Here is a 12,265-nt window from a genome sequence, read left to right as displayed (position 1 = left end):
CAATCTGATTCAGATTTCATCAGTATATGTGTGTGTGTGTGTGTGTGTGTGTGTGTGTACACAATACTAATACATGTCAGTTCCACGGCCACACGGATTCCTGTGCACCCTTCCCCATGTTGTTTTAGTGTGTGGTCAGGACTGAGTCGTCATCTATCCTGTCTTGCCTATTGCCACTGCTCTGTGTCTTGAAGCGCTCCTCCTCCCATGCTCACCTTCTGAGTATCGGAGCTCAAGGTGGATGGTCCCTCTGCTGCCACTCGAGCCCCTGTTACTGAGGGAGGAGGAAGGCTCGGATCACAAGAGCCTCTAGGCCTTCTGCCTTTTCTTCCCACTTAAGAGTCAGTGGGTCATGGAGCGTCCCCAAGCAGCTGGGCCTGGGCTGGATGTGGTCAGAGAAAACTAAGCCCTGCTGTCCCCTGGGTCCTGCAGACGGAGTATGCCCGCTACGAAAACGGCCACTACTCCTACCGCATCCACCGGTCCCCGCTCTGTGAGTACATGATCAACTTCATCCACAAGCTGAAGCACCTGCCCGAGAAGTACATGATGAACAGCGTGCTGGAGAACTTCACCATCCTGCAGGTGTGGGCAGCGGGGCTGGGGGCGCTGCAGGGGTGGGGCAGAGGGTCCAGCAAAAGGCATGCCCTCTTCTGGGGCCTTAACCCTCACCTTTTCTCTCGCCCACAGGTGGTCACCAACAGAGACACACAGGAGACTTTGCTGTGCATTGCATATGTCTTCGAGGTGTCAGCCAGCGAACATGGGGCTCAACACCACATCTACCGGCTGGTGAAAGAATAAGAGACTTGGGGAGCAGGGATGGGGGAAGAGATGTGTGTGTGTGTGTACAGGGACACGGGGTGGGGACCTGCAGGGACAGCCCCTTGAAGTGCCAAGAAAGCTGACCCTTCCTACCCAGGAACAAATTGTGCCTCAACCTGCAGTGCCCAACCCCAAATAAACCCAAGATGTGTATTTTCAGAGGACCCCACCTGGCTGTAGGAGCCCTGGGAGGGACTGTGTGAGAAGGGGGCAGTCTGGGAAGCGGGCTGGAAGCAGCCCCAGAGGTGCATCATGGGCAGTTCTGAAGCCATTGCCCCAGTGGACTCAGCCAGGAATGTCGCCAGACTCTGAAGGTCATGCTGGATGGTCCCTCTGCTGCCTGGAGCCCCTGCACTCTGCCGCTGGCCACCCTGGCAGGCCTGAGGATAGGCACGCGGGCTCCCGTTCTGTGCGTGCTCAAGTGTGCGCCGCGGCTCCCTGTGCGTGCTGCAGCTGCACTGCCTGGCACCTCTGCTGCCACTACCGCGGGGCAGCTAACAGGGAGGCCTGTCCAACCCAGGGCTGGGTTTTAGGCGTGGAGGTGACTGAGTTGCTGGAAGGGGACACTGAGCCGTTTAGTTTTATTCATCTCTGGTGGTTGTGGATTCCATGGCCCTGCTGGCTTGTTGAGGGGACTGGCTCCAGATCAGAGGAGCCCGAGACGGCGGGCAGGAGGGCAGTGCTGAGGCAGGCTGCCGAGTTGTGCAGAGGCCGGCGTCATGCAGCACCCTTTTTGGTAGCGAAGGCCAGGAAAGTTGGTCAGAGGTCGGTGGTGACCCAGTGGTCTCTGAGACCATCCAGTTCTGACCGGTGAGTCTTACCTCCCTCCCAGCCAAGATGCCTGTCGGGTGGTGACCACCTCAGGGCCAGCCCAGGCCATCCACTCCCTCCCCAAACAGTAGTTTCTGTGCTCCTTGGGGCTGGAGGAGAAGGGTGTGGAACCAGCGCTGAGCCTAGAGGCAACCGCATGTTTATTTCCTGCTAACAGGCAGGCTTTGGGTTTCAGCAGTCCTGGCTTCATCCTAGTATTCCTAGCTGCCTGACTTTGGGCAAATGTCTCCACCTTTCTGAGCCTGTAAAGGGGGCAGGCAATAACACCCATGTTAGGAGGCCTTAATGAGGAGGAGAGAGAATGTCTACAAAGTGCCTGGTGCAAGATGCACTAAACAAATGTTATGATAATTAGCTTATCACTCACCTCCCTCAGGGAGGCCTGGTCCTGGCTCTCTGCTGCCATCTAGTGGCTCTTTGGTATCATCCCCAATGGGAACCACAATCCCAGGTGCCTGGGATTCAACCTGCCTACAGGTGTTTACTGTGCCCCACGCTCAGGAAGATAATATATATTAATACACAAATGAGGAAGACAGTATCTAGGAGGGGTACAGAGTGGTGGTTAGGAGCAAGTGTCAGACCACTAGGATTGGAATCCTGGCGTTTTGCTACTGCCTAGCCCTGTGACCTTGGGGCAAGTTCCTTAACTTCACTGTGCCTCAGTTTCCCCAACTGTAAAATGGGTCTAATAACAGTACCTACCTCGTTTATGTAGAGAGCCTAGCATAGTGTCAAGCACATAAATGTGTTTGATAAATACACTTTGTTAATAGTAGGAGCTTTCAGTCGAAGGAGTCAGATTGGAAAACTGGCTAAGCTGATCCTCAGAGCAATTGGACTTCAGAGATGGGAGTGAGCAGGGCGTGGATGATTCAGAGAAGGGGCCCCCGTGGCGCGGGGCTGCCCCTTAATGGATGGGCAACGTTTGGATACACAAGCAGGAGGAAGGCTGGCCTCCTTCCGGGTGGGTTACCTCGTCTCCCTCTGTCCTCCGCAGACCAGAACCCTCTCTATTAAAAAGCTTTAACAAACACACGGACTACTGCTAGACCTCATACCGAGTCGCTTAACGCTACTGTACCGGGGGCCGAGGTGGGGTGTGGGGTCCCCGAGTCCCTGGCTCGGGCTGGCATGTTCCCGCAGGTCTGTGAGGGTTTGTGTTTGTGTGAGGCTGTCCGTCCCTCCCCCAGTCACCTGCACAGCCTCGCCCTCTCCCCTCTGCCCTCCCCTTTTCCTGGGGCTGTTTGGATAACGGAGCTCATGATGCCTGCCCTGCTAGCTGACTGAACCTTCAGACAGATGCTCACGAAGGATGTGTGAGCAGCCTGTTGGCCGTGGGACAGATGCACAGGTCAGGGGGATGATCCTTTTGTATCGTGAGTGGGAAGGAGTCTGCAGATGTTGCTGGGCCAAGTGCGGGCTGTGAGTTTTCCCTTTTCCTTAGGAACTGAGCTCAGTTAGCCTAATGGAGATTCGCCTACTTATAACTGTCAATTCCGAGCCAGTCCGCTGTGGGGAACACAGATGAGCTGTAGAGCCTGTCCCGCTGTTGTAGGGCAGCCTGCGACCCTTGGGGCAGATGGGAGACCCGACCTGGCCCCACCTCTCCTGCAGCCTCACTGACAGGCCCCGGGCTCTCTGAATCACTCATCCTTCCCAGCATGTCTCTGCCTCTTGGCTGTGGCCCCGCATGTTCCCTGGCCTCTGCCCCCACCGGAGAATGGTTACTCATGCTTCAAGAGCCAGTGTGGAGTCACCTCTTCGCGTGCAGAAGGGTTTGCCACGCCTCTTGCGTGGCAAAAGCATTCCAGTCCTGACCCGTTAGAGCACCTGTTACATGTACCAGCAAACAGGGACTTCTGTCCTCTCTGCCAACCCTCACCCCACAGGTACTGTGCTGTCCCCGTTTTGAAGGTGAGGAAGGGGGCACAGAATGGGCACTAACTTTCTGGCAGTATTCTTACATTTATTCACACACTTAGCACATATTTATTTAAATTCTGCTCCATGCCTGGCCCTGGGAATGTGTTGGTGACCAAGACAGACGAGGTCCTTGGGGAACTTACACTTTACTGAGGAAGAAAAAGTGAGCAAGGAAACAAGATGTAAACGGACACACGCTGTGGAAGAAGGAGAGTGTGCTGATGGTGGGACACTGGGGAGCCTCTCCGGCCTGAGGAGGGCAAGGGCAGGACAGTGACTGGTGTGTTCCCGGCCAGAGACGAGGGTGTGTCGGGGTACAGAGGGAGAGATGCGGGGGCTGAGGTTCAGAGGCTGCAGCGCTACATCCTGTGCAGGCCAGCCGTCCAGATGGGGAGGAGCTGGTGATCCAGCTCGCTCCTCCGCAGGGCAAACCCCCTCACTCGGTAAGGACTTGGGGTTTCACTCCATGGGAAGCGGGTCCTGGAAGTGTTTTAAGCAAGGGAGTGAGTCTTTTTTATCTGAATTTTAGAAAGCAGCACTGGAGCTGCCTGGACTACCGGGAAGCACATGTCATTGTCTGCTTCTGAGTCTGTCTTTCCTCCTAGACGCAGCTTCTGTGGGTGGAGACTATAGCCTTCCTGGTCTGTTACTTCCTGTAGACCAAGCACCACTTCCGGAGCCGAGCCGGGGCTTGAGTGACCACACGTGTACAAGGCAGTGGGATCCATGCCGTTGGGGCCGGGGAGGTGTGTAGGCTTCCTGAAGCCTCTTGGGTGGAGCCCTTGCCCTCCGGTTACAATCTAGAGCTCGCAGGCGCTGTCATGGAGATGGGGGCGTGGAAACACTGCCTGTCTTGTGGGGTCTGATGATGACAGAGCAGCCTGTGACTCAGTGGCCACCACTGAGCTTCCATAGAGTAGGATGATCTAACAAGAGAGATACATGCAGAAGGAGTTTAAGGTGCGTGTGCACACGTGTGTTGTGTGCGTGCGCGTGTGTGGACACAGGCTCTGCCCTTTCAGGACTGAAGCCAGGGGAGAGAGGAACAGGGCTGCCATGGTGTGGTGTGGCCCAGGCCTCCTGCATACTACGTACATCTGCTCCCTTTCCCTGGTTGTGGGGTTCAGAGGACAGTGGGCAGGGTGGTGACAGGGCCAGAGGTAGGAGGGCTGGCACCCCTTGTAAGCAGGGGTGATGACAGCGGGTAGCTCTGACAACTGGCAGGGCTGGGCCTGGAGTGGGCTCTGCTGGGCCACACTTGCATAGAGGAGGAAAGTGAGGTTAAGCAGTGATGTGTTTGGCTTTACCCAGTGGCCATTTGTGTTTGAGCTCTTCTTACATTACCTGTTACGTCAGCTCCAGGATGAAAACAAAGAGCTTTTCTCCAAAGAGTTAAATCTATACAAGTTGTTTTTAAGACCTTAAACCCTGGAGCCAGGCTGATCTGGGGCGGAATTGCCTTCTTACAAGCCGTATGATCTGGGGCAAATGACGAACTTCTTGGAGCTGTGGTAACCCCATTTGTGAATGGGAGTTAAAGGGCTTTGACTTTAGGTTGCTGTTGGGAGGAAGACAGCAGTGTCACCCTGAGCCCCAGTGAGCGCTGAGAAGGCTAACTCAGGGCAGGTATTTTCAGCCTTTTCCGCCTTGAAGCACCGTGAGTTACTAAAATTCCACGGCACACCAAAAGTGTATTTTTTGCTGATCTGACAAAAAAAGAATAGGTATAATTTTGATTCATTCACACCGGATGGCTATTGTGTTGCCTGTTGCCATTTTTTTATTTGATAACCTAAAGGAAAGGAGGTCAGCGCCCCTGATGTAATAGTCAGGTGTTGCATGTTTTTAAAATTATTGCAGCACATGGTTGAAAATCACTGACTTGAGGGTATAAAAATTTCACCTAACTATTCATACACACACACACACACACACACACACACACATACATTTCACCTCACTGCTCTACACACACACACACACACACACACACACATTTCACCTCACTGCTCTACACACACACACACACACACACACACATTTCACCTAACGGCTCTACACACACACACACACACACACACACACACACCACTTATTTTTAGAGAACAAAACAAGCTGTATGCAAAACGGGGGCAAAATAGGCGGGGAGGAGGCCTCAAGGCTGAGAGCTGGCCCCAGGGCCCCAGGGGAGGGTCTTAAGGGGAGGACAGAACAAATGTTGGCTAAGTCACTCTGAGTAGGAAACTGTCTGGAATTTGTTTGTTTACTTCCTCAGAAAGGATGGGGAAAGGGTCAAGTGCCTTTGTAGGCGGCTGGAGACCAGTTGGTGGAAATGGCTAAGGGTCTTTTTAAGCTCAAGGATGTCTAATATTCAACTAAGTTTTTGTATTTTTGCTATGAAAACCCCCTTTGTCTCTCCACATCTTCAGTAAAGTCTACCATGTACACAAAGGCTTTTGTCGACTGATTTTTTTTTACACAGAAATGAAAGTCATCTGTCAATAGAGCAACAGACGTAATGGCCACAGAGGCATCGTAACTGAACCAGGCCAGCGGAAGCCAGCCCAGTCCCTCCCGAGAGAATGGAAAGTACTTGGGGGTGCCTGCAAGCATGGGGGTCAGAGACAAGTGGCTTGGCTGCCACCTGGGTCATGTAAATTCCTTAGCCAGGTGCTGTGAGCACTGCATTTTAGAAGCACAGCATTAGGTATTAAACAACAGAGGGTCACAAAAAGCCATTGGATCTGGAAGTGGTCAAAAGGAGGTTCTGGCAGGGCTGGTAGGATGGTCCTGGCTAGGCATCTGAGGAACTTCACTGTAGCCCTTGACCAGCAGTGAGCAGGCCCACAGGACGAGCTTTGCTCACAAAGAACAGTGTGATTGATAAGCCCAAGTGTCACTTCACTAATTCACATTGGGCAGTGCCACGCCCAGGTCGTGGGAGCACCTGTGTGTGCTTGTCAGCATCCTCCTCCCCCGTGGGAAACCAGGTCATTTGCGTCTGGTGGTTCGTGCATATGTTCAACCAGGGAGTTGGGTGGGCTTAAAGGACTGTGCCAGCAATGGTGAGAGTCTCGTGTGCCTGTCTCTACTTTGGGGACCTGAATTCTTCTATCCAAGGAGCAAGGAATCTTCCCCCACCCCTCCACCCCCCCCACCCCCCCGGACATTGGTTAGAGATGGCTCCTTTTTTGTAACCACAAGACCCATTACATCATGCTGAAAAGTCCCAATGCTTGTGAATATTCAGTCGGTTGGCGTTCCTCAGAGCACCTAACACACATATTAGCTGCTGTGCTATGTTCCCCTTCACTAGCTTGGGATTCAAAGGGGATAATTTTGCAGCCCCATTAACCTGCAGCTCCCCCTGTGCGGGCTGGACCAGTGCTGACACTATTCTCTAACTGTAGGTCTGAGAGCACTGAGAAGAGGCAGCCTTAGACTGAGCTTTCTTGGTTCACAGGAAAGGGGGAAAGAGCAGGAGAGCAGAAAGGGCAGGGAAAGGAGGGTGGGAGTGCCACTATTGTTCCCCAAGACTAGTCATTTAGGCCTTTCCAGGAGGGATTTGGGGGTGGGGGGAAGCCTGGTGTGGCACAGCAATCATTCCAGCACTCAGTAAACACTGAGCACCTACTGTATGCCAAGCACTGTGCATGGTGGTGAGGGTGCCCGGGAAGAATGCAAGGACCCTTGCTCTCATGACGTCCATTCTAGTAGGGGAGGCTGATAATAAACAAACCATAAAAAAGGTAAATAAACAAGAAAATACCAGGAAGTGATTAGTGCTTTGATGAAAAAAAAACAAAAAAACAGGACAATGTATCAAAACAGTTTGGCCATATCCGGCCTGCTGCCTGTTTTTTTTTTTTATCCCTGGGAGCTAAGAATGGTTTTCATGTTTTTAAATGGCTGAAAAAAATATCAAAAGGAGAATAACACTCGTGACTTGTGAAACGATAGGAAGTCCGAGTTTGTGTCCGTAAGTAGAGTTTTACTGGAGCATAGCCACAGCTGCCTGGTACGTCCTGCCGGTGCCTGCCTTTGGCTGTGACACAGCTGAGTGGTGGCGGCAGAGAACACATCCAGCTCGCGCTGCCTGAGACACGTACCGTGTGCACTTACAGCACCAGCTGGCTGACACCCGTGTTAAGAAGTGGCTGGTGGGGACTTCAGAGTGGGTCTCTGAAGGCCTCTCTGAGGTGACAATAGGAGCCAGCCCTGTGAAGACCTAGAGAAGGGAACCCCATTTGGAGGGCGCTGAAGTGGGGAAGAACTCAGTGTGCTCAGTGGCAGGAAGGCGAGTGCAGCGGGGGGAATGGCCTGTCCTTATTTCAGGGTAGCCAGACCTCCCCTGACTTACCCGCGGAAAGCAATGGCTGCAGGATGCGGGTCATCTCCCGCCCTGCTGTTTCCTCCCGGTTCTTTTCTCTTGGTTTGTTTTGGCCTTGGTCACTGTGTCAGAGCCTTGCCTCGGAAGCTGCTATTGCTTCTACTTCAGAGGGGCACTGAGCCAGGGAGGCTCGGCCCAGGAGGGAGGTGTTGGAGGCCGGCTGTGGCCATCAGGTGGGGCTCTTATTTTAGGAAGCGGGCTTTGTTAGGGTATTTCTTCCTGGCCTGGTCAGATTCCATGGAAAGTGTTCCCCCCATTTCTTGCTGGAAAGAACTGTGGCCACCAGCATACTGGGAAGTAAGTGGGAGAAAATGGCCAGGGATGTCTCACATTCAGTGTGGACACTTTTGCAGTTCTCCTGTTTGCTGCACAGTACTCTTGTGCTCAACTGGACCTGGTGTCCCGGCCAGACACCCAACGTTACCCTCTCCCACAGAAAGAACTCCCAGCTCCTGGCTGTGCTGGGGAGGGGCAGCCCGCACTGCACAGAGTCAAGGAGGTGACTTGGGGAGCTGTCTCTTCTTGAACTGAATTTGAGCGGTCCCCTGTTTTTACCTCCATTTCCAGAGATACCTGGTACCATCAATTCTTGACTTTGGCGAAGTCGGTGGTATAAATCATGTTCCTTTTTTACTTTCTCTGGGTTAGGTTTCAGCTTCTTGGGTCTGCTAAGTCAGTTGGCATTTGTCCTGTTTTCCAGCTTCTGAATTTTTGTTACTATTATTTCCTCTCCTGTTCCCTTTGTTCGTTAGAGAAAACTTTAAAAAATCCCTTTACAGTCATCTTAGAAGGGTTTCAAGAGGGAGCAAAGTAGCTCTGTTGAATCGACCACCTTCGTCCTGATTTACTTACTTAAAATACCACTGTGATCATTGTGTGAAGACAGATAATAGGGCAGGAGTGGAAGCAGAGGGACACAGTGGGGGGCTATGCACAGGTCCAGGTGAGAGCTGATGGTGCTCTGGATGAGAGTGCAGAGGTGGAGTTGAAAGAAAATGGGTGACCTTGAGTTATGTCCTGAAGACAGTCACTATGGCTTCCAGATGGTTTGGTTGTAGGCAGTGTGGGAAAGTGAGGAATCAAGATTAATTCCAAAATTTCCTGGCTTAAGTCATTGGTGGCATTTACTATGATGGGAAAGTCTTGGGGAGAAGCAAGTTTGTGGGTGGAGATCAAGAGTTAATGTTGAGATACCTATTAGACATCCAAGTGGAGTTGTCAAATAGCAGCTGCATATATGATAGTGGAATCAAGGGGAAATGTCAGGGCTGGATTTAGACTTCATTGGCATCTGGATTGGTATTTAAATCCTTGGCCCTAAATGAGATTACTTAGGAGGAGGAGAGTATGGATGGAAAAGAAAGAGGTGCCCAGGACTGCCCGAGTCATTCCAACATTTAAGGATAGAAGAGAGGAGGGAGCCCAGGGCAGTGTGATTTTCTTCTCAGTAGTAAAGAGAAAAAAATGTTTCCACAGGAAGTGGTGAAATACTACTGGCAGGTAGATGAAAAAGATGATGGAGAAATGGCCATTTTTGATCTCCCCTTCTTTGTAATAGTACCCCTCCATTTTAGCTGGGCACATGGCCACTAAAAATAAAAACCATATTTCCCAGGCTCCCTTGCAGCTAGTATATGGCCAATGGGCATAAGTAGAACTGCAATTTCAAAGGGAGGGTTCATGTTCGTCTTTACCTCTCCTTTTCTGTTGACTACATTGTGATGTAATGGCTGAATTTCCTGCAGCCTTTTTGGACCATGAGATGACCTTAGCAATGGAAGTTACCCATGGTAAAGCAACAGGTTAAAAAGGACTGCCCAGTTGGTGTGGCTCAGTGGTTGAGCATTGACCCATGCACCAGGAGGTCACTGGTTCTATTCCCGGTCAGAGCACATGCCTGGGTTACAGTCTCCATCCCCAGTAGGGGGCATGTGGAAGACAGCCGATCCATGTTTCTCTCTCTCTCCTTCTCCCTCCCTCTCTCAGAAATCAATAAAAACATATTAAAAAGACTCACAGCTTTAAAAAAAAAGAAAAAGGATCTTGGGTCTTTGATACCATGGAGCACCATAACAGCTCTGGACAGATTTTATATGAGAGGTAAATAAACGATCTTGTTTAAGTCACTTTTATTTTGTGTTTTCTATAATTAGCAGCCAAATGTAATTCTAACTGATCTATCATTGGATCTGGCGACAAACATTAGAGGCATAGTGGTTGAAGCATGAACAGCTGTAAAAACAACAACCATAATAATATCGCTGCTGACTCTATAGCACTTTTCAGTTTACAAAGCACTTTCAAACACACTGTCTTGCCTGGTGTTTGCAGCTCCATTGTGATACTGTAGACATTGTCTTCATAGATGGAAAAACTGAGGCTCAGAGAAATCACTAACTCATGTCACCTGGTTACTAAGTCGCAGGACATACACTTCAACCTGGATCTTCTGGCTCCTCCCCCAGTGCTCGTGAATATAGGTGGAGAGTAGGTCATGAATGCACATAAGGTTCTACCCCAGAGTTTGCTTGATGCTGGGTGGGGTAGTTGGAAATTAGCCCCCAAAGAGTACTGACATTAAAGAGAGAGCTCCTTTTTTTTTTTTCCCTTGTGCAGCACAGTTTCTCAGTTTTCAGGGAACTGCCTATATTTTTATAGGGGTGAGGTGAGGTATAAGAAGTCATGGAGAATAAAGGGAAGTGAAAATTAGACAACCACCAACGTTGGAGGGAAAATGTGTTTGCCAGCTGGCATGCTAGTGGTCCCTCCTGGAAGTAATTGGGTAGCAATCAGATGTTCAGACCCCGTCTGCTGAGTGTCCTGTGACCATAAAAATGTTTTCTCCGTATCAAAGGGATTTGCTTCTCTTTTCAGTCTCCCCTCCTCAGGCCAAGCTGAGAGCTTTTTAAGTTTGGCCCGATTCTCTCCTTCTGCTTTTCCTCTTCAGTGACTGCTTTGCCGACTTCTAGTTTCTTTCCCTAAATCCCCATTGATCCTGATGTAGACACTTTGTGGTGGATGCGTGCCACATGTCATTTTGAGATGGTTGGGGAAATACAGATTTTAAGCTGATTACAGGTTTGTACCGTCCTCACAGCAAGCCAAGGTGAGATGATTTTTAAGTAACTTGCTCAAAGTTCACAGTCAGAAAGTGGAAGCTGGGATTTGAAGCCAGCTGTGTGTCTTAGACCCCATATTGTCTAAGACCCCAGCTTTCACCTTAGAAAATGAAGAGCCCCCTACTTCCGGGAAATCCCATTCTGTTCATCCTACCCCTGACCCCCTTTAATCTTGTCTGACCCACCCTTGCACTGCTCCTGGAGGCACATGAAAGCAAGTCTTACATGCCTGCCCCAGGGAAAGACCTCGGCGCCTCCCCCGTTACCATCGGCCCACTTGCTCTTGCTCTTCATCTCCCTGGATCATGGATTCCTGGCTGCAGTCCCTGGCTTTGATATTTGCTTCTGCTCTCTCAAGTTTGGCAACTCATCACATTCCCCTTGAAGTTTTTTTGGTTAGCCCTCTGCTCTGTTCCTGCCTCTGATTTTGTGTCCTTTCATGGCCTTGGGTGAGGAGCCCTCTCCCCCTGGCCTGGACCCTGCAGAACCGTGCAGCTGGGCCAGAGGTGGAGGTGGCTTTGAGATGGCATTAGGGCAAGGGGCATAAGAAGACTCAAATCCTGCCCTTAGCCACAGTTTCCCGCCCTCAAGGCACTTACCACTGTCTTTACCAGGTAAGACTTGGACCCTGATGTGGAATTTCAGAAAGGTTGGCTTGAATGCGTAGAGCCAAAACAGGCCTCATTTAACTCATAAATACTTACTGAGCTCCTAGGATGTGTCCGGCATGGTTCTAGCTCCTGGGGATGCAGCCGTGATTCTCAGAGAGCTTACATCTAGTAGGGGGAAATCACAAAAAAAAAAAAAAATCAGTAAAATTACATCAGGCCTCCTGTTCTATTTATTCCCCCAGGACCATATCCAAATGCCCTGTAGTCTTGGATCTGATCTCTGTGATGGGGGCAAAGCCACATTCACATCAGAGATCAGCACAGGGAGTGTAAGACTTAAGAGCAGTGGGTGGGGGGTGTCAGTTGCTTCAATGACTAGGATAGCAGCACCCCATCCCCCAATCTCTGCAATGACCACCAAGGGGCCCTGACAGTGAAATAGTTTGTTTCAGCCACAGTGAAACACAAGAGAGCATGTGCACAAGGGTGAGCGAGAGCTCGCTCTTCTGGCTGAGGGGAGCAACTCCAACCCTCGGTCACTGGTAACTAGGACCATTGAACAG

General features: G+C 50.9%; 1 protein-coding gene across 2 annotated transcripts in view; it reads left to right on the top strand.

Annotated features, from left to right (window-relative positions):
• The window catches only part of TEAD4 (TEA domain transcription factor 4), a 72,194-nt gene extending 66,160 nt beyond the window's left edge, over positions 1-6,034 (top strand). For both annotated transcript variants that reach the window (XM_079775033.1, XM_079775032.1), the window contains 2 exons: positions 433-585; positions 691-6,034. In XM_079775033.1, coding sequence (XP_079631159.1) covers positions 433-585; positions 691-804 — 267 coding nt within the window. In that variant the 3' untranslated portion in view covers positions 805-6,034. The remainder of the gene's footprint in view (positions 1-432; positions 586-690) is intronic.
• The last annotated feature ends 6,231 nt before the right edge of the window (positions 6,035-12,265 follow it).

This window comes from Cnephaeus nilssonii (assembly GCF_951640355.1).
Source record: "Cnephaeus nilssonii genome assembly, chromosome: 6".
NCBI classification, from domain to species: domain Eukaryota; kingdom Metazoa; phylum Chordata; class Mammalia; order Chiroptera; family Vespertilionidae; genus Cnephaeus; species Cnephaeus nilssonii.
The sequence above is the reverse complement of the archived record's forward strand: the minus strand, read 5'-3'. Positions and strand labels throughout refer to the sequence as shown.